The 22,698-nt window shown below is 54.6% G+C and overlaps 1 protein-coding gene and 1 long non-coding RNA gene across 2 annotated transcripts; one reads left to right on the top strand and one right to left on the bottom strand.

Moving 5' to 3' along the window:
* Positions 1 to 18,260, bottom strand: BCL6 (BCL6 transcription repressor). The gene is made up of 10 exons (XM_080604204.1): positions 18,143 to 18,260; positions 9,478 to 9,516; positions 8,308 to 8,475; positions 7,136 to 7,357; positions 6,016 to 6,999; positions 5,242 to 5,423; positions 4,006 to 4,173; positions 2,609 to 2,739; positions 2,139 to 2,276; positions 1 to 1,294 (listed from the first exon to the last, which is right to left on the bottom strand). The coding sequence occupies exons 3-10, from the start codon at positions 8,466 to 8,468 to the stop codon at positions 1,151 to 1,153; spliced, it is 2,130 nt and encodes a 709-aa protein (XP_080460330.1). The 5' UTR covers positions 8,469 to 8,475; positions 9,478 to 9,516; positions 18,143 to 18,260; the 3' UTR covers positions 1 to 1,150.
* LOC308199694 lies at positions 9,640 to 16,380 on the top strand. Its single transcript, XR_013954871.1, has 2 exons — positions 9,640 to 10,412; positions 15,742 to 16,380. It is a non-coding gene; the product is annotated as an uncharacterized lncRNA (long non-coding RNA).
* Positions 18,261 to 22,698: the final 4,438 nt, after the last annotated feature.

Below are 22,698 nucleotides of genomic sequence, written 5' to 3' on the forward strand. Positions count from 1 at the left end.
TTCACTTTTCTTCATTTTATTCTTTTATTTGTACAGCTATATTTTACAGAACGCATTAATGCAGTTTAGACACAGCCCAAACCCTGTCTCCCGAGATTGTTTATAACACAAGCATGTAAAATAAGACTGAAAAAAAAAAACAAACAAAACAAACAAACAAAAAAAAAAACATTCCCCGATAGAGAGTTCCACCAAAACTCCTTTTGCAACATCAGGCTGTACCTTGAAGAAGAAACTGAGCTCAATATAGTCCATACATTGAAAACTTCCATTGAAAAGAAAGGCACCGTGCGAAACCACATTTTACATATATACAGACTGAGAACTAGAACAAAAAAAATTACACTTTATTATTATTTTAAATTCCTTCTGCAGCTTTGTTGGTTTAATACACACTTTTTTTGTAAATTGTAAACCTTCACTTGCAAAAAAATACAAATACACTGATGCATTTAGACAAAATATTTTCTTACTTGTACAGATGCAATACTTTAAAATATCTCGTTAAGTGCTCTATCATAATAAAGATTCTCAGAGTGGCTTCTGCCTGCAGAGTCCAACTGAGCCTTTAATGCATTTTATATATTTTTAATATAGCTTTTTTAAAGGTCTATATATATTTATTTTATATATATATTTATATATTTATATCTATATATATTTACAACTCTGCCATAGATTCCTTCACCTTTGGTTAAAAAAGTTAAAGCCCTCTCTTTAATAGCATACTTTCTCTTTAAAAGAACACACATTTTGCATACAAAAGAAAAAATCTGTTCCCATAAATCAACATTACATTCCTCATCTTCAAACGGCAAAGGCTGTGAAGGTTAGACTCCAGAGTTTATTAACACTCCACTGCACAGACATTTAAAATGACTATTTTTATTTTTATGTTTTATATACAATAAGATCTGAATAACTTTATCTTTCTTTTAGTTTCACATAACTGGGAAAAATAAAACCCGTGTATTTTTTTTTGTCTCGTTTTGTTTCTAATGTTTTTCCACCTATCTGCACTATGGGTTTAGAGGCACTCCATCATGTGATGAATTTTTTTTTTTTTTTTAATTCCTCTCCTCTTTTAAAGTGTTGCAAGTATCCTTTGGACAGCTTCCCCCCCGACCTCCTCCTGGGAAATCCTCGGCCTTCAGCAAGCCTTGGGGAGCTCCGGAGGCACCTCGCTCGCCGAGATGCGGTACTGCACCTTGGTGTTGGTGATGGCCCCGTGCTTCTGCCGCAGGTGGAGCCGCAGCTGGCTTTTGTGGCGGAAGTGCAGGTTGCACTTCTCACACTGTGGGGCGAGAGGCAGAGGTGCAGGGCATCAAAAATCAGATCAGGGGACACGTCCTTCCCTTGGAGGCGGTGGCCAAGCAGTACGACCACAGCAAAATCCTGTCCTCCCCCAGCTACCTGGGCACGCTGCACCCATTGCACAGATGGCACTGGGAAAGTGGAGGCATGGGGGGAAAGCAGCAGGGAGGCTGCTGAGTCCCCAGACCTTGTCCCTGCACCCTACTGCTCCATCCCCACAGCTCGGGCACCTCTACTGGGGTCACACGCTGCATGCCAGGCTCTCCACAGCACACCTCGATTTATGGGACGTACAAAGGTCCCTCAGGATGTGACCCGGGCTCTTGATGGACGCACCAACAAGCTGCTAATCCAAATGCTCGAAGTGGCTACAGGGCTATTTTGGGAGCTGCTTTTGACCCCTGCCAAGAGGGTAGCTCCAGAGGGACGTCTGGATGACAGTCCTTGCTCTGGTTCCCTCCCTAGCAGATAAAAAAGCCTCAGCAAAGAGCCGAGAGCCCCAGGGCTGCAGCAAGGCAGGGTGGCGTACCACTAGCACCCGTGAGGCTGTCTGCTCCTCTGCCCCATCCCCATGCACCGCAGGAAGCTGTAATTTAAGCTGCAGCTATTTGGAGAAGTGTGACCTTCTTCCAGAAGAGGCGGAAGAAAAGGAGAGCAGCTCAGATGTGCCCAGCCTGGGCTGCACGTGGCTAACACACAACACGGGGACAGGACACACGGAGCAGAGGCTGGTGAAGGGCACTGGGGTGTCTTCCCACCCCCTCCTTGGGTTTGGCAGCATACCCCCCGAGCTGAGAGCCCCTCAAGAAAGCAGGGTCACTCACATGGTACGGTTTCTCTCCCGTGTGGATTCGAAGGTGGCTTTTGAGGGTCTGCAGGTGCCGGAAGCGCGTGCCGCAGATCTCGCAGGGGTACGGCTTCTCCCCGGTGTGGATGAGCACGTGAGCACGGAGGTGGGCCACCTGCGGGGAAGAGGTTCCAGGTTAGAGCTCCCAGCAGCTTATTTTATGTATTTACTTGTATATGGATTCTAGCAGGGATCCAGGACCATGCGTGTCTGAGGTTTGATCTCTCCGATCCTTAATAGCAAACGGCAGAAACCAAGTTTCCTACTAAGCCAGCAAACTGGTCCCCACAGACCTCAAAGCCCCTGTTTATCCCCTAATCACACAGGAAAAGCTGCCCAAGGCAGCGAGCATGGCCCCTCAGCCCCCTCACAGCATCCCAGGTCTCAGGCAGGACCCCAGCTGTGTCCCCTGCCCCAGGCACTGCGGGCCCCGGAGGTCACACACACCTGGACGAATCTGGCCCCGCAGGTCTCGCACTTGTAGGGTTTCTCTCCGGAGTGGATGCGTGTGTGGGTTTTCAAGTTGGCCGGCCGGTTGAACTGTGCCCCGCAGATGTTGCAGCGGTACGGTTTTTCTCCTGCAGAGACCAACAAAAAGGGCAAGGCGTAAATACCAGTGGGCTCCGCAGTCACCAGCCCCAGCGCTGCCCGAACCACAGCCTTTTTGCACACTCAACCCCACAGCATGCTGCACCGGCTCTGGCTCCCATCCCTGCTGGAGAGAGCCACAGCAAATGGGTATTTTAGGAAGGGGACCCTGGGCAGGAGCAGCCTTGCTCCTCTGTGGAGCAGAGTTAATCCACTGTTGTACTTTTCGGGTTGGGAGCTGCAGCCTTTGGAGCAAAAGAGAAAGCCTCGCAGTGAAAACCGATGACACCGCTCCCCCTGGCTGGTGCCCCAGATGTCCCCTTGGCCCTGAGTAAGCCACCCAGAGCCGCCTGGCTCCCCCTGAGCTCCCTGCACATCCTGTCCCGGCTGTTCATTGCCTCTTTGGATGTTCGAGAAGAGCTGGGAGAGCAGAAAGCCGAGGCCCAGCAGCCCAGCTCCCGTTCATTATTCAGTTATGATTACCGCTGTCGGCCCTGGCTGGCTTTCACATGGCTGGGGGGAGCTGCAAAAATGTTTTAACCAGCTTCTTCAGGATGCTTTAAGATGAGCTCAACTGGGAGCGGGCACAGCCATCGCCTATTCCTTCCTGCCTTTTTCTTTTGTTTTTGATTCAAGAGCAAATCTGCTCCTGCCTGGTGTATGCAGAGGACCTGGGGGGCCAGAGGACTTTGAGCCCCACACCCTCAAACCATGCCCTGGTGCTTGTGTCACCCTGGTCACCCCTGCGGGCCACGTGGAGCTCAGCTGGGGCTGTGGGATGGTGTCTTTACGGCCCAGCAGCACGCACTTCCCTTCCCCAGCCAGGGAGCTGGCTGTTGACATGCTAGGCATTAATAAAAGCACGAAGAAAAAAAAAAATCCCCAGGTTTGTCAGCAAATGACTAAACCTTTAATATCCCTTTCCTTTCTCAGCTTTCATTGTGCTGATTCACAGAGCCCATCCGCTCACAGATTTTCCCATCAGCAGACTTTCTGCCAGGCTAGATATGATCTGGATTTCTAGGATGTAGGAAAAAAAAAAAAAACTAACAAAACAAAACAGATTTTTTTCCCTAAATGATTTTTTTTCTGTTCTTTTGAATCTACCACTAAGTGACCTGGCGGCCACACATCTGCTCCCAGCCACGCGTTGTGCAAGCGGCCTTTAGAAAAGCCCAAGGCTTTACAGTAAATGAGCTCAGCACTCGTGGAGTCGCAGCCCAGACCCTGGCAGCCCCCCCAGGACGTCGCCGTACCTGTGTGGACGGTTTTGTGGCTGGCGAGGTTCCCCTTGTAGCGGAAGGAGGCCTGGCAGCGGTCACACTTGTAGGGCTTGTCGCTGTGGACTTGCAGAGAGTGTCTCTTGAGGGAGGCCTCCTCGGAGAACCGGCAGTCGCACTCGTTGCAGAAGAAGGCTCCGTTTTCTGGGAGGGCAGAGAAGGGGGCGATGAGATGGATGAGACGGGCACTGCGCGGCCAGCGCCAAAACAGGCCCGTGTACGGCTTGGGGAGGTAGGGAGGGGAAGGCAGAGCGAGTGTTGGAACAAGGAGGGAGGCCCAGATGTATCTGTGGTCAGCCACGCCATGACCTCCCCAGCCTTCTCACGCACACAGTATCAACGTGCGTGGCTTGAGAGAGAAAGCAACACGAGCCACCTCTCCTTCAGCGTGATACCAGCTACCGCTTCTATAAAGCTGCTTCTGAGAAGCCAGGCAGCTCACCTGGGCATCTTCCAGAGAGGTCCACAAAGGCACCCAAATTATCAGGCGTCCTCTGAAGGAGGGATGCTCAGTTCTGGACCTCCAGCACCTTTAGAGGTGCAAACCTTTATGGGTACAGATGTCTACATGGGAAGACTGCCATCATCTGAAGAGGCAGGCAGGTCCCCCTGGCTTAACTCTTCAACGCTGTTGAGCATCACACCTGGCTCCCTCTGTGGACGTCTGCGCACACCACAGTGGCAATCCTGCATTCCCCCTCCCTGAGCTACAGGCAGATCAGCGCACAGATACTCGTCTCTGGGCTTGTGGAGTTTTGCAACGAGATTGCAAGCCTCATTATCTGCGTTTCTCCAGATGTGCACATTGGGCTCCCTGATAATGAAGACACCGTGACGGATGCATGAGACACACCAGCTTGCCCAATCCCCATTAGGGTCATTACATCTGCCAAGCTTGTTCTCGTGTGGTTCTGGCGGGGTGGGGTGCGCTTTGCTTCCTGTCCTGAGCTGCCAAGCTGGCAGCAGGTGACTAACTCCCCGCACAAGGTGTCTGGGGAAGGGGAGGATGGAAGCAATTCCCACGTGTGTGCATCTCACATGCATGCGCACAGCTGCTCAGCCAGCTAAAAGGGTAAAGCACCTTGGGATCTGCCAGCACCTGAGATGGGTCTGATGCCCTTTGGATGAAGGGCACCGGGTGGACGGGTCCCCAGAGCGCACAGCCCCCTCGCCTGCCCTTTGAAAAAAGGCGAGCAGGGATGCAAGACTCACCGCAGCTGGAGTCAGAGTATTCAGATTGGGTTTCCCCCATCTCCTCTCCAAAGGCTGAGCCAGGGGTATGAAGGCACATCTCAGCATGTTGCGGGGACTGGCAGCCGCAGGAGCTGCACTTGGACGAATGCATGTACAGCGGGGACTGTCCTTCGCTGCTCCGAGGGGACCCATCCCGGGACCTGTGGAAGGACAGCAACGCACACAGCCGTGAGAAGGCTCTTGCTGTGCTTGAGCTACTGGGCCCTTGATGTTTGCACCCTTCCAGACACGAGGAACATCCACATTTTACGGGGAGACCTTTGCGGTGAGATGCACAGCATAGCCCTGATCAACAACAGGTCCCTGAGCCACATCCTTCAGATGCCCATCACAAAATGACCTCAAAGCTCTCTAGGAACATCCAGGTCCAGGGGACAGCACACTGTTCCACACTAGTTTGGCCCTTCCAGCACCTAAAGCCAACCAAAAGCTTTAGGCACAGGGTGAAAACCAGGCTCGACGAATCCAGGCTCCAGAAACCATCCAGAGCTGCTGAAGCGAGCCAGGAATTCCTGACCCAGTGTTCCCAGTTCCACCACCAGGCCGGGCTGGCACCGCTACCGTGGGGATGGCTAGCATTCAGCCGACGTCACTGGCAGCGCTTCACCACGTGCAGACGTTTCCACCTGCCCGCGGCCGGACACCCCAGCGCAACGCTACATCTATTTCACACACTTCCAAACCCTCACCAACAACACAGGGAGTCCTGTCTCCCCGGGGACATCTTCTCACCTGTTAACGATGTTGTTGAGTCTGCTCGCTTGGGGGATATTGGAGTCTTCTCCGTTAACACTCATCTTGGTGGGGGATTGCACGTTGAGATGCTCCGGTTCCATGGACTGCTGGCAGGTGGACATGGGCATGTAGGTGCGAGGAGAGAGGGTTCCCATCTCATTCTGGTCAGCACTGTCTTGCTTGGTGTTCTGATTCAGAGAGTTGAGGACGATGAACTTGTACTTCTTCCAGTTGCAGGCTTTGGGGTCTGTGGGGCTCTTGGTGAAGAGGGAGTTGGAGTTCTGACTGATGCGGGCGTTCTTGCTGCTGCTGGACTCGGTCGGCGAGTTGGGCTGACAGTCTGACTTCTGGGGGCTCTGGGGGCTGATAAGTCCCTTGCGGTCCAGGGGGGTGTTGGTGGGCTCAAAGTGCTGGCTGATCTCATCCTCTGAAGAGGTCCGCTCCTCCTCTTTGGCCACTTTGTCGCAAGAGAAGTAGGGATTGTTCCGGATCGAGGGGACGACAGGTTTGGGGCCAGAGGCTACGCCGTAGTGCATGTCGCTCCTGGCTTCTTCAGCAGCGCCTTCTTTCGGAGCGTAGATGGTGGCGTGGCACATGTTGGCCGAGATGTCGGTGATGGTTCTCATGTACTCGGTGGGGATCGTCCTGGAGCTGTCGCACGGCAGGATCCTCTCCTTGGGGAAGGCACCTGCCCTCGAGACTTCGGAGAGAGGCATCCTCATCTCCCGCAACTCGTCATCCACAAGGAAGCCATTTAGAGGGAGAGGGCTGTACCCGGGGTAGGGAATGGAGGATCCAGACAAACTGTTGAACAAGCCAGGTGCAAAAGCCCTCCCGTTGCAGAGGGACCCGTTCTGGAGAGGCATGCTGTTCTCCGAGACGTCTCTGCTCCGGTAAGCCATCACCTCTGGGTGGCTCAGCATCCGGCCAGCCAAAAACTCTTCCCTTGGGGTCTTCACAGCAGACACCATCTCAGCTTCACTGGAATCAGGCAAAAAGGAAGAGATGCAGTCATTTTCAGCACGTAAGGATAAGCTTGCAGACGCTTAGACAAGTCCCCCCCCTCCCACCCAAACACACCATGCCAGGATCTCCAAAGTTCACTTAAGGCGCTCACCTAGATTTGACAAACCTTCGGCAAGTATCAACCACGTGCTCCATCTGCAGGTACAGCGCTGTGGCCATCACAGCCATGATATTGTTCTCCCGCAGGTTCAGGCGGGATGTGTACATGAAGTCTAAGAGGATGCAAAACCCCTCGGGGTTAATTTCAGGGTCTAGGTTGATGACATTCAAGTTGCACTTGAGCTGGTCAGTGAAGATGCTGTAGAAGAGGCCACTGCAGAGAGGAGGCAGAGGGAAGATGAGTGTTACGACGATTCAGAGGAAGAAAGGAGAATTTACCTGAAATCCCTTAGCTCACGGAGTTTTGCGCGTGATAAGGAAGGAGGAGAAGGAGGCAATTACAGTATTCCCTGAGCTTCCCCCTTATTATCAAGCTTGGTTTCCTAGCTTAGTAAGCGTCTTCTGCGCTGCACTTTTACCAACCGGCACAGCCTGCTTTTAGATCTCACCTGCTCAACAACTCCCCACTGCCTTGGTTTAGAAATTCACCTTTTTCGGTTGTTCTTACCACCACCCCCTTCCCACTCTGACTCAATTCTTTCAGAAGCCTCTTGGGGCATCCATGCTCACTCTTTAACAAGGAGGAAAAGAAAAAAAAAGGAAATGTTGATAAAATATTTTTCAGATGTCTTAGCAGTCAAATCCTTGTTTTTCCGTATCTTTACATCTTGTCAGCAGGAAACCCTGAAAGGCATCCGCAGTTAATGCAGCTAGGCAGTGGTGGGATGTTAATTAGAGGTCACTAGGAAGCAATCCTGGACCTGGGAAGAGATTTCAGACCCAACCAGGCTTGAAAATCCACAGAGGTGGGTGCAGCCAGAAGCCTGGGAGGAATAGCTCTAAAAATAGCAGCGGCAGGGGACACCACGGTCACAGAGGACTCGCTCACCCCAGCAGCATCCAGTCCTGTCCTGTCCCACACAGCGTTTGTGCCCTGCCTTCAGAGATGCCCCACGTCCGCTGTGCTCCTGCTCGTCCCCATGGGCTGCATGTGGGCTCCGTGCTGGAGATGGAAGGTCTCAGTAATCCCTTTATTGGTGCTAATCGCTTGGCAGCCTGTTTCTATTCTGCTTCTCTGCCTCAGTTTCCCTGCCCGTAAAACCCACAAGCCTCCCTGGGGACGCAGCAGCGGCGCAGGTGGCCAGAAGCGGGAGGTGCTCTCACCTGCAGGCCATCAGGACTGTTTTGTGGGCTCTGAACTGCTCCCGGTTCACGATGATGACGACGTCAGTCAGGATATCCCGGCTTCTAAGGCGGTTGAGATTGAGGAGGACATCACTCGCGTGGCGGGTGAACTGGATGCAGCTGTCTGCCGGCGAGGCCATCTTGAGTCTGCCCGAAACACAAGCGGGAGAAGGACGGGAATGGAGACACAGCCAGGAGAGCACCCAACCTCAGCGGGGAGGCAGCTGCTGCTCTGGGATGCCTTCAGGTGGCCAGGACGGGACGGCATCAGCTCCTCGGTGCTGGGACAAACAGCCCCGCACCATGCCAAGTGCCTGCCAGGTCTCCTGGTGAGGTCTCTTGGCCAACAGCAAGACCTGGCATGCCTCAGTCCCACCCAGCCAGCTGGCGAGCGAAGGCGACCAGACCCTCCTGAGGATTAGCTAACCGGCTCTTCTTTCTCCTCGCCTCGCCCATGGCGGCTCCACCCCAGCCCACTCCTCCCACCACCACCGCTGCTCCTCAGGTTCATTCCCAAGAAGCTCCCGGCACGGCTTGCCAGCCTTCAGATCCTTCCTGGGCAGCCACCCGCCTCAGCTGCTGGCTGCGAACCCAGCCACGGAACCAAAACAGGCCTCAGAGGTCCCAGCTGGAGCTGACTGATTTCACCAACCCTCACCCACCACCGAACTACTTCCTTGCTATCAGGTGGCCACCCTGGAGAAGACCTGTCCATGGTTTCCCAATGGATGGATGGTGGCAGCGAGGAGCAGAACCCATCCAACCTGCCAGGCTGCTACCCACACCGCGGCCCGGTCCGTCCCAGCGAGGAAGGCTTGGGTTAGTCAAGGCACACAAAGCCTTCTCCTAGCACGACACCCATTGACCCATCTCAGAGACGTCCCTGGCACCGGCCTCTCAGGGCAGTCTGCATCCCCCCCCGCCCCAGGTTTGGGCCGGATCGTGCATTTTCAGCAGCACGCTCCCCAGTGACCAGCCCCTTCCCGCAGCCCTGCCTCCTCCTCCTTCCCCAGCGGCATGCGAACGTACAGCATTTTCCACAGAGCAGCTGCTCTCCTGAAAACAACTCCCAGCTGGGTCTAATGAAACATTTCATTCAACACTTTAAAGGGAAGGGGGGAGGGAAGCACAAAATTTAAATTTACATACCCAATGCCTCAATTCACAGTCCAAAAGTTTCTTTCAAACCTATAAATAAAGCAGAAGAAAACAAACACCACGTTAGCTGATAATTATGAATTGGCCGTGGCAGCGCACAAGCTTGCTGTTTCCCTCGAGTATCAGTGGGATAAAAGCTAGAGATAACAAACCTTCCACTCTCCAGTAAGGTTAACATTTGTTTCTTCCGGTACAGTACGTTCTTATCACAACCACAGGCTTTGAGAATCCAGTCATAGCTTCTTCCACACCCTCTAGCCCAAACCATGGGCGTATGCCAAGGAGATTTTCATTTCCATGACTCAGGAACTTGAAGGCAGGTGGGGAAGGGAAGTCGAGTGAGAATTTTCTCACCACTTCTTTCGGGGATAGCTCTCCCCTGCCAAGACCGAATTCCCGGGCAGCGCCACATCCAAGACCAATGTCATATTCCCAGCACCTCGTTATCAGGTATGACTTAACAAACACCTGCCGCCACTCCGCTCGGAAACCTGGAAAGAGCCTGAATGTGGCCCTCCAAGCAGCTATCGCCCTTCTCGGGACACCAACACGCCCCAGACACCAGCACAAGCGCGCTGGATGGCGCTGCCAAACAGACCCGGGAGGATGCGGACGTCAAGAACCAAACAAAGCGACTTGGCTGGGATCACATAGGAAGTCGGTGGCGGAGACGGAAGGGGACCCAAAACAAACGCCTTCCTCTGGCTGCTGGAAAAGCCTTCCCCCAAACCGCAAGCTTTGTCTCCAGCAGCTGGCTTCGCGGGCAACGCAGCTGGGGCAGCAGGGCAAGGAAACCCAGGAGCTCACTGCCAGAACTCATGCTGCTACCTCCAAATTGACTAAAAAACAACAAACACAACTGACCTGGCACCAACCAGGAGGAAGGTCCCCAGCAGGCGCCCCAGCAGGAACAGGAAGTGCAATGAGTAAGTGAACCAACAAACCCCAAAACCTTACCATGCTATTTTTAGGGCTGACCCCAAAATGCAAAGGGATCCAGTAGGATTGCCAAAACCTGCGCGGAGCGCATCCAGCCCTGCGAGGGCGAGTGTCCCCTGCCCTCTCCCTCACAGCTGACATGTGGGTCTGGACCCCAAGCCCCAGAGACCTTGGGGTGGGAAAGAAGAGGAGTTATTTAAGGCATGGTGTCGCATGCAAAGCCCAGAAGGGTGTCTTACAGCCCTATCCCGGCCATAAAATGCAAATCTTCTAGACCTGCTCTGAGCCTGGCTATCTTCAAACTCTACCACACACACAAAGTGACTCATTTCCCAAATACTGCAGAGTCTGACCTTTCTGTACTTGCTCACTGCCAGCCGCTCGCTACCAGCAAGCGAAAGCCCAGGGACTCGCGGCGCTCTGCAAGCAGCCCGGCACGCATCCGTGCTTCCATACCAGCAGACGGCCGTATTTAGGGCGGCCGGGTCGCATCCCGACCTCGGCCGGGCTCCCGGTGGCTCACCCCGGTGTCACAGCCATCAGGACTGACCCGTCTATAAACCAACAAACTGCAAGATGAACTCTGTGCCCGTGAGCATCACGTGAGACACTGCTGCTGTCACCAAATTCCCTTACCCACAGCGAGGCCGCAGCACTGCTGGCTGCGGGGACACCCCGCTCCTCTCCCACCGCCGGACCCCGCTCAGCCCCTTCCCCAAATCGCCTCTCCCCAGCGCAGTGCTGCGGGGTACGGGACCCGGGCAGGTGCATCCCAAGCCCTGCGGCTGCAGGATGTGGGCAGCACAAGGGAGAGGGACCTTCCTTCCCCTCCGAGCCGAGCCGCGTTAACCCTGCCCCTCCCGGCCGCTGCACAGCACCAGCTCAGCACCCCAGGGAGGATGCTCGGGGAGGAGAACAGCAGAGACGGGGACAGCGGTGGGGAACCAGGGAAGACCACCGTGGGCAAGCACGACCCTCTCCACCCACACCCCTCTTCAGCCCAGGATGTGCCCCCAGGCTCGGTTAGGTTCAAAACATCATCCCAGTGCCCCCCCCCCAAGTTTTCCTGCCCGGTACCTCGCAGGTGGGGGCCAGTGGCAGTGCTCGGGGCTGCACGCCGGGGCTTGCTGTGCCCGGAGAGGAAGGTCGGGGCCCATTTCGGGGGTGGCCACATGGGACTGTCACCGCTGCTGCCTTCCAGGAAGGCAATGGGTCTGCCCCAGCGGTTCAGGGAACGGCCCTTCCCTGCCGGCACCTCCCCGAGAAAAACCATTCCTGGAAGGGAGCCCAGGGCCAGCACTGTCCTCCCTGGGGCCAGCACAGTGGGCACAGGGAAGGAGTGCCCACGGGTGGGGGAACCCCCCCAGCTCCACCCCATGAAAAGGGGAGACCCCTGCAGCTGTTCCCGGCCACAGGCACAGGAAGAGGGGGGAGAAGCTGGGAACCACCCCCCATCCATCTTCCTGCCATTCACAGGGAAATCCCTCCAGCCATCCACTCCCCCCCCGTTTATAGGGAATCCCTTTCCATCCATCCTCCCACGACCCTGTGCAGAGGGGAGACTCCTTCCTCCCCTACCCTCTTCGCATGGGGGATACCCCTCATCCTGCCCCTCTCCCCCCACCGTGCACAACCTGGGTGGGGGCACCACTCACCCCCCTGAGCTCGGCTCTCCTACCCCTCCACCCTGTGCTGCTCCAGAGCCCGCAGTGCTGACTCCCTCACCTCACCCTGGAGGGGCGGCTGGGTGAAGTCTCTCTTCCCCACAGCCTCATCCCACACAGAGCTCCGAAACTGCCCGCCCAGGGGAAGCTCCATCCTGCCACCCCCCTCCAGCCCAGCCCCAGGGGGAAGCACCCCCCTGCCTACCCAGCACGCTGCCAGCTTCCCCCCCCCAACCCATGAGGGGATGCTCGCTTTGTCCAGCACAGGGAGCAGAGGCATAGAAAGGGAAATGGGGTGCAAGGGGGGGGGCAAAGGGGGGACCCGGGACACAGTCAGGGGTGCCGTGAGCCACCGTGAAGAGGATGCTGTGGGCTGGGGGTACGCAAGCGCCCAGCTCGGCTTTCCCCACGTCACACAATCACGGGGCACTAAGCGTCCTTTGGCTGTCACAGCACAGTTTTTATTAATTTAGCAGCTTCTGGTTGGCGTCTAGGCCAAAACGTGGCTTGGTTAATAATAACCGAAGAAGAGACGGAGAGAAGTCCTAGCGCACTGTGTCAGCACAGATCAAAAGCAGCATCACCAGTGCGAGCCCTGTAGTTTTTTCCATCGTACCCTTCCGTGAGTGGATTGCACTCGCTATATCGAGCGGTCTCTGCTAACTTTCAATCTGATCCAATTTCCTGCCAGCAAACAAATGTTTCTAGGAAATGCAATACATTATCCGGACGGGTTTATTATCAGCATTTGGAACCAGGAAAACTGCATATTTTCTTGAGCGCTGCAGGGAACTTTATAGTTTGTACTTCAAAAGAGGGTTTAAAAGGATTGCCCTTGAAAGCTGGCCCAGCTCAAGTCTCCGCATTGTTTTGGTCTTTGCAGAAGAAAAAGCAGAGCGGGGGGAGCACGCCAGAGCTGCCTCCGACGTTTTCCACTAAGGAAGACTCCCCCTGCCCTTCACGTAGCCGAGAGCTGACGACGAGGCAGAGCCAGCGAGTGCCCTTGGGAAGCGAGGAGCCAAGCCTCCTTCAGCATTTCCAATGACCCCAAGCAATTTGGCACATTAATTTTTCAAGGGAAGGCAGGGACGCGTCCCGGCTGAAGCCAAGGGAGCAAGGGACTGACGCCGCGCGCTGCCGAGCCCCGCGCCGAGCCGACGGCAGGGTGCAGCCGGGGCCGGGCGTCCCCGTCCCAGGCAGGCTCAGAGGAGGGGTCCCGCTGTCCCCACCCTGTACCGACCCCCCCAGCTCTGTCCTCCTGGGGCTGACAGGGAGACGCAGCTCATTGCGGCAGCAAGGACCAGCTTCGGCACCCCACTTAGCTGGGGTGAGACATGAATGAAGGTCGGGGGTCCCCTGGCAGGGGAGAGACACCTCTGTGTTTGTTTAGCCCACCGTCCTCACGGGTTCCTGGTGTGCAAGCCAAGGGGGGCACAGCGGCCAGGAGAAATTAAGAGGGGAGGAGCAGAAAGAAAACACAGCCCCAGATTTGCCCCCCCTCTCTCAACTCCCACAGCTCTCCCTGCTTTAGGTGCGAAGCTCCACTGAGATTGCTGGGCTTTGGAAGCAGCCCTGAAGTGCTCTGATTTAAGGGCCAGGGGTGTGTGTGTGTCTTTTGGCTGCCAGTGCCCTGCTGTAATGGGAACCCAAGACCTAGCACGGATTAAAAAAAAAAAAAAAAACACAGGCAGGACTACATCTGCAGTCTAAATTTGCAGTCTGAAGAAGCTGACTGGTCAGATGCTAACTTTTGGATATTCATCTAACCGAACTGCAAACTGTGAACTCCTGAGGTTTGCCAATGCCTGCTGTAAACATGGAAACCAAGTGTCACTTTTTGCCAAACAGAAGAATGGTTTAAAAATAGATTAGAAAAGAATACAGGCACTCAGCATACAGGGCTCCTGTTTATAGACTCCCATGCCGCTATAAAAACGGAACGAGAGGTTACGAGCATGCAGGCAACTTTTCACCAAATTTAGATTTTACAAACTTCTCAGAAACCTGAAAACAACATTTTGGGATCCAACTGAACCCGTAAAAGCCCTTCTCATGGAGTCTGCAGCCCAAACACTACCTCACACGGACTAAAACGGGCATGAAATGTTTTTTTCAGCCACGACGAACACCGCACAGTTTGTTCCTCCACGTGAGAAATGCGCCTATAGGTCAGAGCTTCACTTCACTCACCTACAGACTCTGTAAGGAGAGTTTATTTTTAATGGGGTATTCCAGCAAATTAAGACGACATCCACCCCTGCTGCTAAAAGCACGGGACCGCCTCAGTAAGTTTTACCACCTGTCTTTGTAATGGGTTTTGGAGGACAGCGTCAGTGTTATTACTAAAAAACATGCCTACAAATTAACCCGAGGCTGCTGCCATTGGTGGCTGAAAGCTTCAGCCCCTCCGGGGGGGGGGGGGATGATGTGGAAGAGGAAAAAAAAAAGAAAAAAGAAGCGTGGCTTTACAATACAACCTAAATTAGGCAGAAATTCAAGGGCAGATTAGCACCACAACTTGGAAAGATTTTCACATGTGATTTCATGACCAGATGCAGAGCGCGCTCCATATGGAAATGTCAGCGACTTTAATAAGCACCCGGTTGTTTCCAATTAGGCTCCTTAAGTAAGTTCAGCGGCATCCGGAGTTTCCTCTGCCACCTTCCTCCTAGCTAGCAAGCATTTTTTTCTTTTTTTTTTTTAAAAAGGAGTGTTAATAAACATGTTCCCACTCTCCCGAGCCTCCCGGCTCAGCCCCTGCCCGGGGAGGAAGGAGGAGACAGGACACTAGATGGCACCAGTTAGCTTTGCTGCGGGAGCAATTTTTCCCCTTGGAAAATAAAACACCCCAACCAAACCTGGAAAACATATAATTTTGTCGATGTAATTCTGTTTCTCTTAAAACGCGTCTGAGCAACATTATTTTTATGAGCTTTTCCAGCCTTGTTTTTCAAAACTTAATGTTTCTGCTAGGGTTATTTTTGTCCCATCAGACAGCAGGCTTACGTCCTCCCCGGGCTGCAAATAGGGACGTCTAAAAAGTATCATAAAGAGTTTTGACAGATTTTTTTTTTCTTCCTCCCCTCTTTAAAGCGAGATTTGTAAGAATCACTTCTCATTCCAACTTCTTCCTTCACAATAATAACTAACTAGTTAACCTCCACTTCCTTTCTGAATATTGACTCAGACAGGCAGAACTGAGGGGGATTGGAAATTGGAATTGAAATGCATCCCAAGAGATCTTTGATCTGTTTTGCCAGTCAAAATTGAATGCTCGGAGATGAAGTCTTTTCTTACTGGAACAATGTAATAATCCATTCCTCTGGAAAATTGCTAGACACCCTTTGAATATTTTAGATGGCTAGCTGATTTGTTTCACGGGGCAAAAAAATTGCTATCTGTAACGTAAGGTTTTTTGAAACCAGCAATCCCATCGTCAGAAGAAAATAACAGAACCTCAGGTTCCGCCTCCGTAGCTCTACCTACAGACAGGGAGGAAGAGAGGTCTGCCCTAAAATATTTTCTAAGCAATTTTTGAACTGCAGCCCCCCCAACCCAGGGGGCTGCAGGTGGAAGCCTGCGTTTGTTCTTCAAGCACTTATCCTGCTGACCTTTAAAACAATACAGCAAATAATTTTTTTTTTTTTAAAAGCATCTGAAACCTCCGGACAGGAATCGATACGCAGCCCCGGATCGAAGGAGGGCTCCATCCCGTACCCAGCCCTGCTGACACGTCCAGCTCCGTGGGGAAGAATTCGGCCCCGGACAGACGCGGGAGCGACGCAGCGCGCGGTGCTGAGCCCCATCTGGCTGGCTCAGCCTCGCTTCGCACCGATCCTGCGCCTACCGAAGCCGGTGGAAAAAACTAACCGAGGCGGGCTTTGTTTTTGTTGGTTTTGACCCGTGATTTTAAGCCCCGACTTGCCTCTTTCCCTGGAAATGCAACAGGGGGTCAAAGGCAGCTTTTTAGGCACATCTGAGAGGCCGCCGCAGATTTATTTTTTTTTTTTTCCTAAACAAACGCCCTGCTTTCTGTTTCCCTCCTTCCCAAGAGGCGATTTCATAACATTTCATACTGTGACTTTGCAAACTACGGGCGGGGGGGGGCCGGCTGGCGAGGCGGAGAGCTGGGGGGGGGGAAGAGAGAGAAGGGGGGGGGGGGGACGGCCGGGAGAGGTCGCTGCCGCCCGACCACGAAAAGTTTTCACAACAAAGTTGGGCTTTTTCGGTTTTGTTTTCCTTTTTTTTTTTTTAAGGGGGGGGATTAAAAATAATAATAATAATAAAATAATAAAAATGAAACACGCGTCACCGAAAGAGCTTTCTCCCATCCCCCAAATGCTGTTTTTTTTTTAATTTTTAAAAAAAATTTTTTTTTTTGGGGGGGTGGGGGGAGGTGCGGCGCGGGCCGGGCGCGGCGGTTGCGCGGGGTCTGCGCGCGATTTGCGCGGCTCGCTCCAGGAACAGCCGTGTGGCCGGGGGCCAGGCGCGCAGCTCCCGGCGGCAGATTTACGAGCTCCTGTCGCCGCGCCAAGTCCGCCGCGGTAGTAAACACACGGCAAAGGGCTGCCACGGGGAAAAGGGGGGGGGGGGGACACACAACCGGGGGGGGGGGGGCTCCCCCGTACCCCGACAAGCGCACCCCATCGCCGAGCGGCCGGAGGACCCCCCCCCCCAGCCCCTTTCCCTCCTCCTCCCCGCTGTTTGCGGCGGCATCGCTGGAAGGAGGAAAAAAAAAAAAAATCGGAGCCCCCCCCCCCCCCCCCCCCCGCGCGGTATTTTCAGAGCCACTTCTCCCCCTCCCCGCCGCCTCCCCGCGCGGGTGCCGCCGCCGTCGAGGCCGGCGCGGTTCCTTCCACCGAGCCCCGGGAAGGAGGGAGGGAGGCCGAGCCTCCCCGCCGCCTCTCCCGTCCCCCCCCCCCCGCCGCTTGCTTTTCCCCGGGCCGACAAAAACGCCGCAAAGTCCGCTCCGTCCCCGCCCGGCTCCTCGCCCCCCCCGGGGGGCTTTGACAGATCCCGGCGCGGCCCCGCCACAGGTTGCAAAAAGAAAAAAAAAGCCGGTAGGGAGCCGAAAGGGGAGTGGGGGGGGGACGCGGGGAAAAAGCCCCCCGCTCGTACTGCGGTAAAAAAAAAAAATCCTCCGAGAAGGGGGAAGGAAAAAAAAAAATCACCCCGAGAGAGGGCCGAGCCGCCCGGTGCCGCGACACGGCGCACACGCGGGGACCGGGAGCGAGACAGCCACTAGAAGCGAAAGAACAAGAATAAGAAATAATAATAAATAAGATACGTAAAATATAAGACACGCTGCCCGAGCTCCGGCCATCGAGAACCGACGCCGAAAGGAAATAAAATATAAAATATAAAAATAAAAACCCCGGAGCTCCCCGGCGGCCGCGCTCGCCGCCGTCCTGCGGCCGCCTGCAGGTGCAGGGGCACCGCCGGGCCCCCCCGGGGGACACGGGGATGGGGACAGCAGCGCTCGGGGGGACAAAACCCCCCCGAGACCCCATGGGGACCACCGAGGGGGGACCTCCCCCCTCCGGGAGCCGGCCCCGTTAGGGCAGCCCGGGGCTGGGATTTTTTTATTATTATTTTTTTCCCCCCCCTTTCCTTTTTTTTTTTTGATTTTTTTTTTTTTTTTACTATTAAGGGTGTAAGGAGAGGGTTGGGGGTGTCCCCGCGTTAATTTAATAGGGAGCACGTTAATTTAGTATGGAGAGGGAATTATTATAATAATAAAAAAAAAAATAGGGGAAAAAAAAATTAAGGGGAGAATGGGATAGGGGGGGGAATAGGGGATGGTAAAATAATTTTTTTTTTTTTTCGGTGGATTAAAAGTGCCGTCGGGGCACCTGCCGAGGGAAAAAGGAGGGGGGGGGGGAAAAAACGGGTAAGAAATATATAGGGGCGGCTGGGCGCCAGAGCGGGGCAGGGAGGGAAAGAGGAGGGAGAGAGAGAGAGAGAGGAGGGAAGAGAGAGGAGGAAAAAAAAAAAAAAAGAGAGAGAGAGAATTAAAGGGTAAAATCGGCCGCGGCAATAGAAGCAGCAATCACCTGGTCTCCGGGCTTTCCTAGAAACTCCTTGCATCACCACTTCTAAGAACCCCAGTTCTAAGAATCAACAGAGCCCAATTCTCGGAATTTGAGCTGCCGGCCCTACCACTGCGAGCGGCGCGGGGAGGGACGGGGACCTCCCCTACCGCCTCCTCGCCGCCGCCGCCGCCCCGCCGGGACGCCTCCCCCCGCCCGAACGCCCCCGACGGTGTCCCCGTGCCCCCGGCCGGTGTCCCGGTGGGGACGCGGCGGCGGCGAGGGTCCCGCTGCCCCCCGCTCCCCGCCGTGTTCCCCCCCCTCGCGGTGGTCTCGCCCGGCCGCGGGGGTCACGTGGCGGCGGGCGGCGGCGTGACGTGGGGGCGCGGCGGGGTGGCGGCGGGAGCGCGCGCGCGCGCGCCCGCCCGACCGGGCGCGGGGGAGCGCGCGCGCCGCGCGGACGCAAAGGGGGGTCCCGGGTGCGAGAGCGGGGACGGGGCTGAGCGCACGTGGACCCCCCCCCCCCACCTCGCCTCCCCCCAAAAATATAATGCAGGGGGAAGGAGGGCGTGTGAAAAAATATATGATTTTTTTTTATAATAATTCCTTTTTTTTTTTTCATTTTTTTTTTACTTTTTTCGTTTTTTCCTTGTTTTTTTCCCCTTTTTTCTTGTTTTTTCCTTTTTCCCCTTGTTTTTCCCTTTTTTCCTTGTTTTTTCCTTTTTCCCCCCTTTTTTCCTTTTCCTACCATTTTCTCCTTTTTCTCCTTTTTTCCCTTTTCTCCCTTTTTTCTCTTTTCCACCCTCTTTTCCCTTTTTCCCCTTTCCCCCTTTTTTCCATTTTCCCCCTTTTCCCCCCCTTTTTTCCTCCATTTCCCCCCTTTTTTCCTCCTTTCCCCCTTTTTTTCCCTTTCCCCTTTTTTCCCTTTTTTTCTCCTTTTCCCTTTCATCCCTTTTTTTTTGGGGGGGGGGCACTGCTTTCTCATTCCAACAACCAACCCTCCCCCCCTTTTAAAAAAAAAAGAAAAAGCCAGGATCCTGCTGTGCTGCACTGGAATTTTGCATTTTTCATTATTTTTCCTTCCGTTGCCTCTTTTTTTTTTTTTTTTTTGCTAATTTTTGACAAACACATCGACGCTCGGCTCACAGCCTCAGATGGGATTTACTCTTGGGGCCAGAAGCTTTTTCCTTAAAGCCCCCCTCACACCCCCATGCGCTTCTTTTTCCTTTTTTTTTTTTTTTTTGCATTTTTATTTTTTTGGCTTTGCTCCTTAACGCTGGGATTCTCGAGGAGGAGGAAAAAAAAAAAAAAAGAAAGGATGACGATGTAAATTTTTTTTTTCCTTATTATTTTTTATTTTCAGACGCTTTCGCTCTTTTCCTTCCCAGGACGCCCGAGCGGTGGGTTAATTCTCTGTAGCTCTTGTGGTTCTTATTGCAGCCCAGCCTGTAAGTGTGCACATCCTCGCGTTCCTCCGCTGCTCCGCGAATCTCTGCTGGGGTGCAAAACGCCGTCGGCTCCTCCTGGCGAGCCCGGGCTGCCCGGGGTTTTTTCTCCGGGCGCTTTTTGCCCGCTCCTATTGCCGGGTGTACGGAGGGGAGGGCGAAGGCCTGCGCTGGCCCTTGCGGGAGGCGGTGGGAATAAGGCGAAGACTTCTGCAAACCCTTCTTCCAGTTGGGTTTTGCAGGGCAAGGACTGAGAGGGGTGGGAGGGGGCCGCCACCCGAGCGTTGCTCCGGTCCCGTATGTAAATGTATCGCCCTGTATGTAAATCTGTAGAGATTTATACCTCTCCAGCCTCGAGCCTTGCGTATTTATTTCGACCGACTGTGCCGGCGCTGGGGCCTGCGGCTTGGGTTTGTCTCGGGGGTGCATCAGCACATCGCCAGCCTGCTGTGCCGTTTGCCCCCGACACTTTTTCGGCTGCGGGCTGCCCAGCGTGGCCGAGCAGGGGGAGGGCGCGCTCCGGGCCGGGATGCCTTTCCCATTGCAATTAATAGAAATTTGTTTATGAGAATAACCACCACGGGTCACGGTGCCCTCGCTCCTCCGCTAATACAGTGGCTCGGAGCTACTGATTCAGTCGCCGCCGAGCCCCACCAAACGGGTGCCTTTGCTGGGAAGTTCCTGCGTGCCGGGTGCTGCCTTTATTTTGATTTTGCAGCCGGGCTCACGAGCTGAAATGCTCGGTGCCTGCTCTAAAGTCGGGGGGGGGGGTTGGGGGGGGGGGGGGGATAAGAAGAAAGCTGTTCTGCTAATCCGACTCATTTTATCATTAAAAATAGCCCGGTGGCAAGATCAGAACGGTGCTGCCGAGACACTTGAGATGGTTCAGATACGCTCGGAAGCTGTAGTTAAAAAGCAAGATGGGATTCCCAGCGAGGGAGCACGGCCGGAGCCGTGCGAGGCTCCGGGCCCCGGGAGCAGGCTCGGGAGGTGTTTGCGAGCGGCCGGCTCGTGGGACCCACTCGCACCGACTGCCCTCCGGGCTTGTGCTTCCTTACAGCACGGAAATTAAAAGGCCTGAGGGGGGGGTGGAGGGGTTAAGGAGAAGGAAAAAAAAAAAAAAAAAAAAGGGTTCTTTGCTGTTTGTCATTTTTCTGCAGCGTGACGCTTTCGGTTTAGCCAGCCCCTGTGCCTGGCTGGACGCAACGCTTGCAGAAAGTTAGGCAGGGCGAGAGGGCTCGCGGCGGGGTTTTTGCAGAGCCCCAGGGTCAGGCATGACTTCTGCTCCGGTGGCACTGTGAGGGGGGCTGGCTCTGTCTCGGTCTGCAGCGTGCCCCCCCTGTTCGTGGGGATGCAGAGGTCACCCACCAGCATCCTCGCTGGGCCGGGAACTCGGCGGGCACCCGCTCGGCCTGGGCGTCTTCGTAGGGTGGGATTTTCTTTCTTTCTTTTTCTTTTTTTTTTTTTAATTTATTCTGCAGTTTAATGTCTTCTCATCCCTCTACTCATCACCCGTGGGGCTCCCACGCTGCCTCCCACCACAGCTTCAGCACCCCATAAAAGCAGCGACGGTGGCTCCAGGGTGCCAGGGAAGGGAACGTCTCCCCAGGATCCCCCTCGCCGTGCCTGTGCCCCACAGGCCAGAGGGGTCTGTGCCGGGCAGGACAAGGCCTTGTCACCTCCTGCCCCTCTCCTGGCCCAGCTGGGTGCCGGCCGGCCCTGGCTCGGGGCGGTCACTCTGCAGCCGGTGGTGGCTGCCCAAGAAGAAGGCGACGACAAGCCCGCAGCACGCGGAGGGGCGGTGGGGCTGCCCGGACCCCTCTGCCACAGGGCCCCCCTTGCCCACATCACGCAGCCAGCCGTGGGCTGGCTCTCCTTGGGACTGGGGCTGCAACCCTGGTGCCGCTTGGTGATGCCAGGACGGGGGCATCGCCGCCGCAAAATGGTCCCTGTGGTGTTGGCAGAGCAAGGCCGGAGCCGTGCTGGGCATGACGGAGGGTGGTCGGCCCTGGCTGAGCTGCTGGGCTGAATGGCGCTGGGGACGCTTTCTGATCCTCTGCCAGGGCCACAGCTCTGTGTTGGGGACCTTCGGAGCCAGGGGTGAGAGGTGAGGGGCTGCGGGACCTTCCCTCACGTCGGTGGGTTTGAAGCATCCCCGCGGCCCACGCCTCTTCACAGGTGACCCTGTCAAGAAGCGCTTCACCTCACGACATAAACAGCACCCCATAATCATTTTTCCCTTCAGAAATTAACTCCTTCCGGCCACAAGGCTTCTCCAGCCCCCTTCCAAAAAGCAGACCCCAATGCTGTGTCCGGGAGGGGGCCGTTCAGCCTTACAGAAGAGCACCCGGTGGCAGCAGGGGACGGTGGCGGCCGCAGCCTGCACGACGCTGCTGGAAGGGAGCTGGGCGCACATGGAGGTGCGTGCCCGAGGCCGGGCCACATGCTGCACGGGGACACTGTATTCCCTGGTTCAGCCCAACTATCTTGTTTTCTAATCTAACCTACTTTTTTTTTTTTTCTATTTTTTTTTTTTTTGTCAGAGGTTGGTGCTTTGCAGGAACCTGTTCTCAGTGCAATCTCAGAGCTTTTTGTGGGTGTCTGATTTCTGTAACACGTTTTGGTTTCCAGTATGAATGTAACGTACAAAAGAATATCATGACACTGCTCTAGGTGTATGCGATCTTATCTACCTGACATTTAGGGTTTTTTTAACCGTCCATTCACCTGATTTGCATTAAAATCACATGGGGTTTCTTTTTTTTTTTCTTTCCTCTTTTTTTTTTTTTTTTCATGCATCATCATAACAAACTGCTCAAGTTTACCGGGCTGCTTTCTGCCTGTCAGCATCAGCTCCCCTTCTTCCTCCCCGACAGAGGCTGGGGCCGGGGAGGCCGGCGCTCAGCAGGGACAGTGCTCCCTGCCCCGCTGTCCCTGTTGGCCACTGAAACCTGTAATGAGCAGGATTTAACTTGCACGCAAACCAAGGCGGCAAGCACACATCCGATCCGGTGCTAGTAAATTTAAATAGATGAGACTCCTTTTTATTGATAAGGAAACTCCCCCGGAACAGCCCCATGCTCCCAGCAGGCTCCCCCTGCCGCGGCCACGCTCATTACAAAACAAGGCCGCAAT

This window comes from Anser brachyrhynchus (genome assembly GCF_964034855.1).
Source record: "Anser brachyrhynchus genome assembly, chromosome: 9".
NCBI lineage: Eukaryota > Metazoa > Chordata > Aves > Anseriformes > Anatidae > Anser > Anser brachyrhynchus.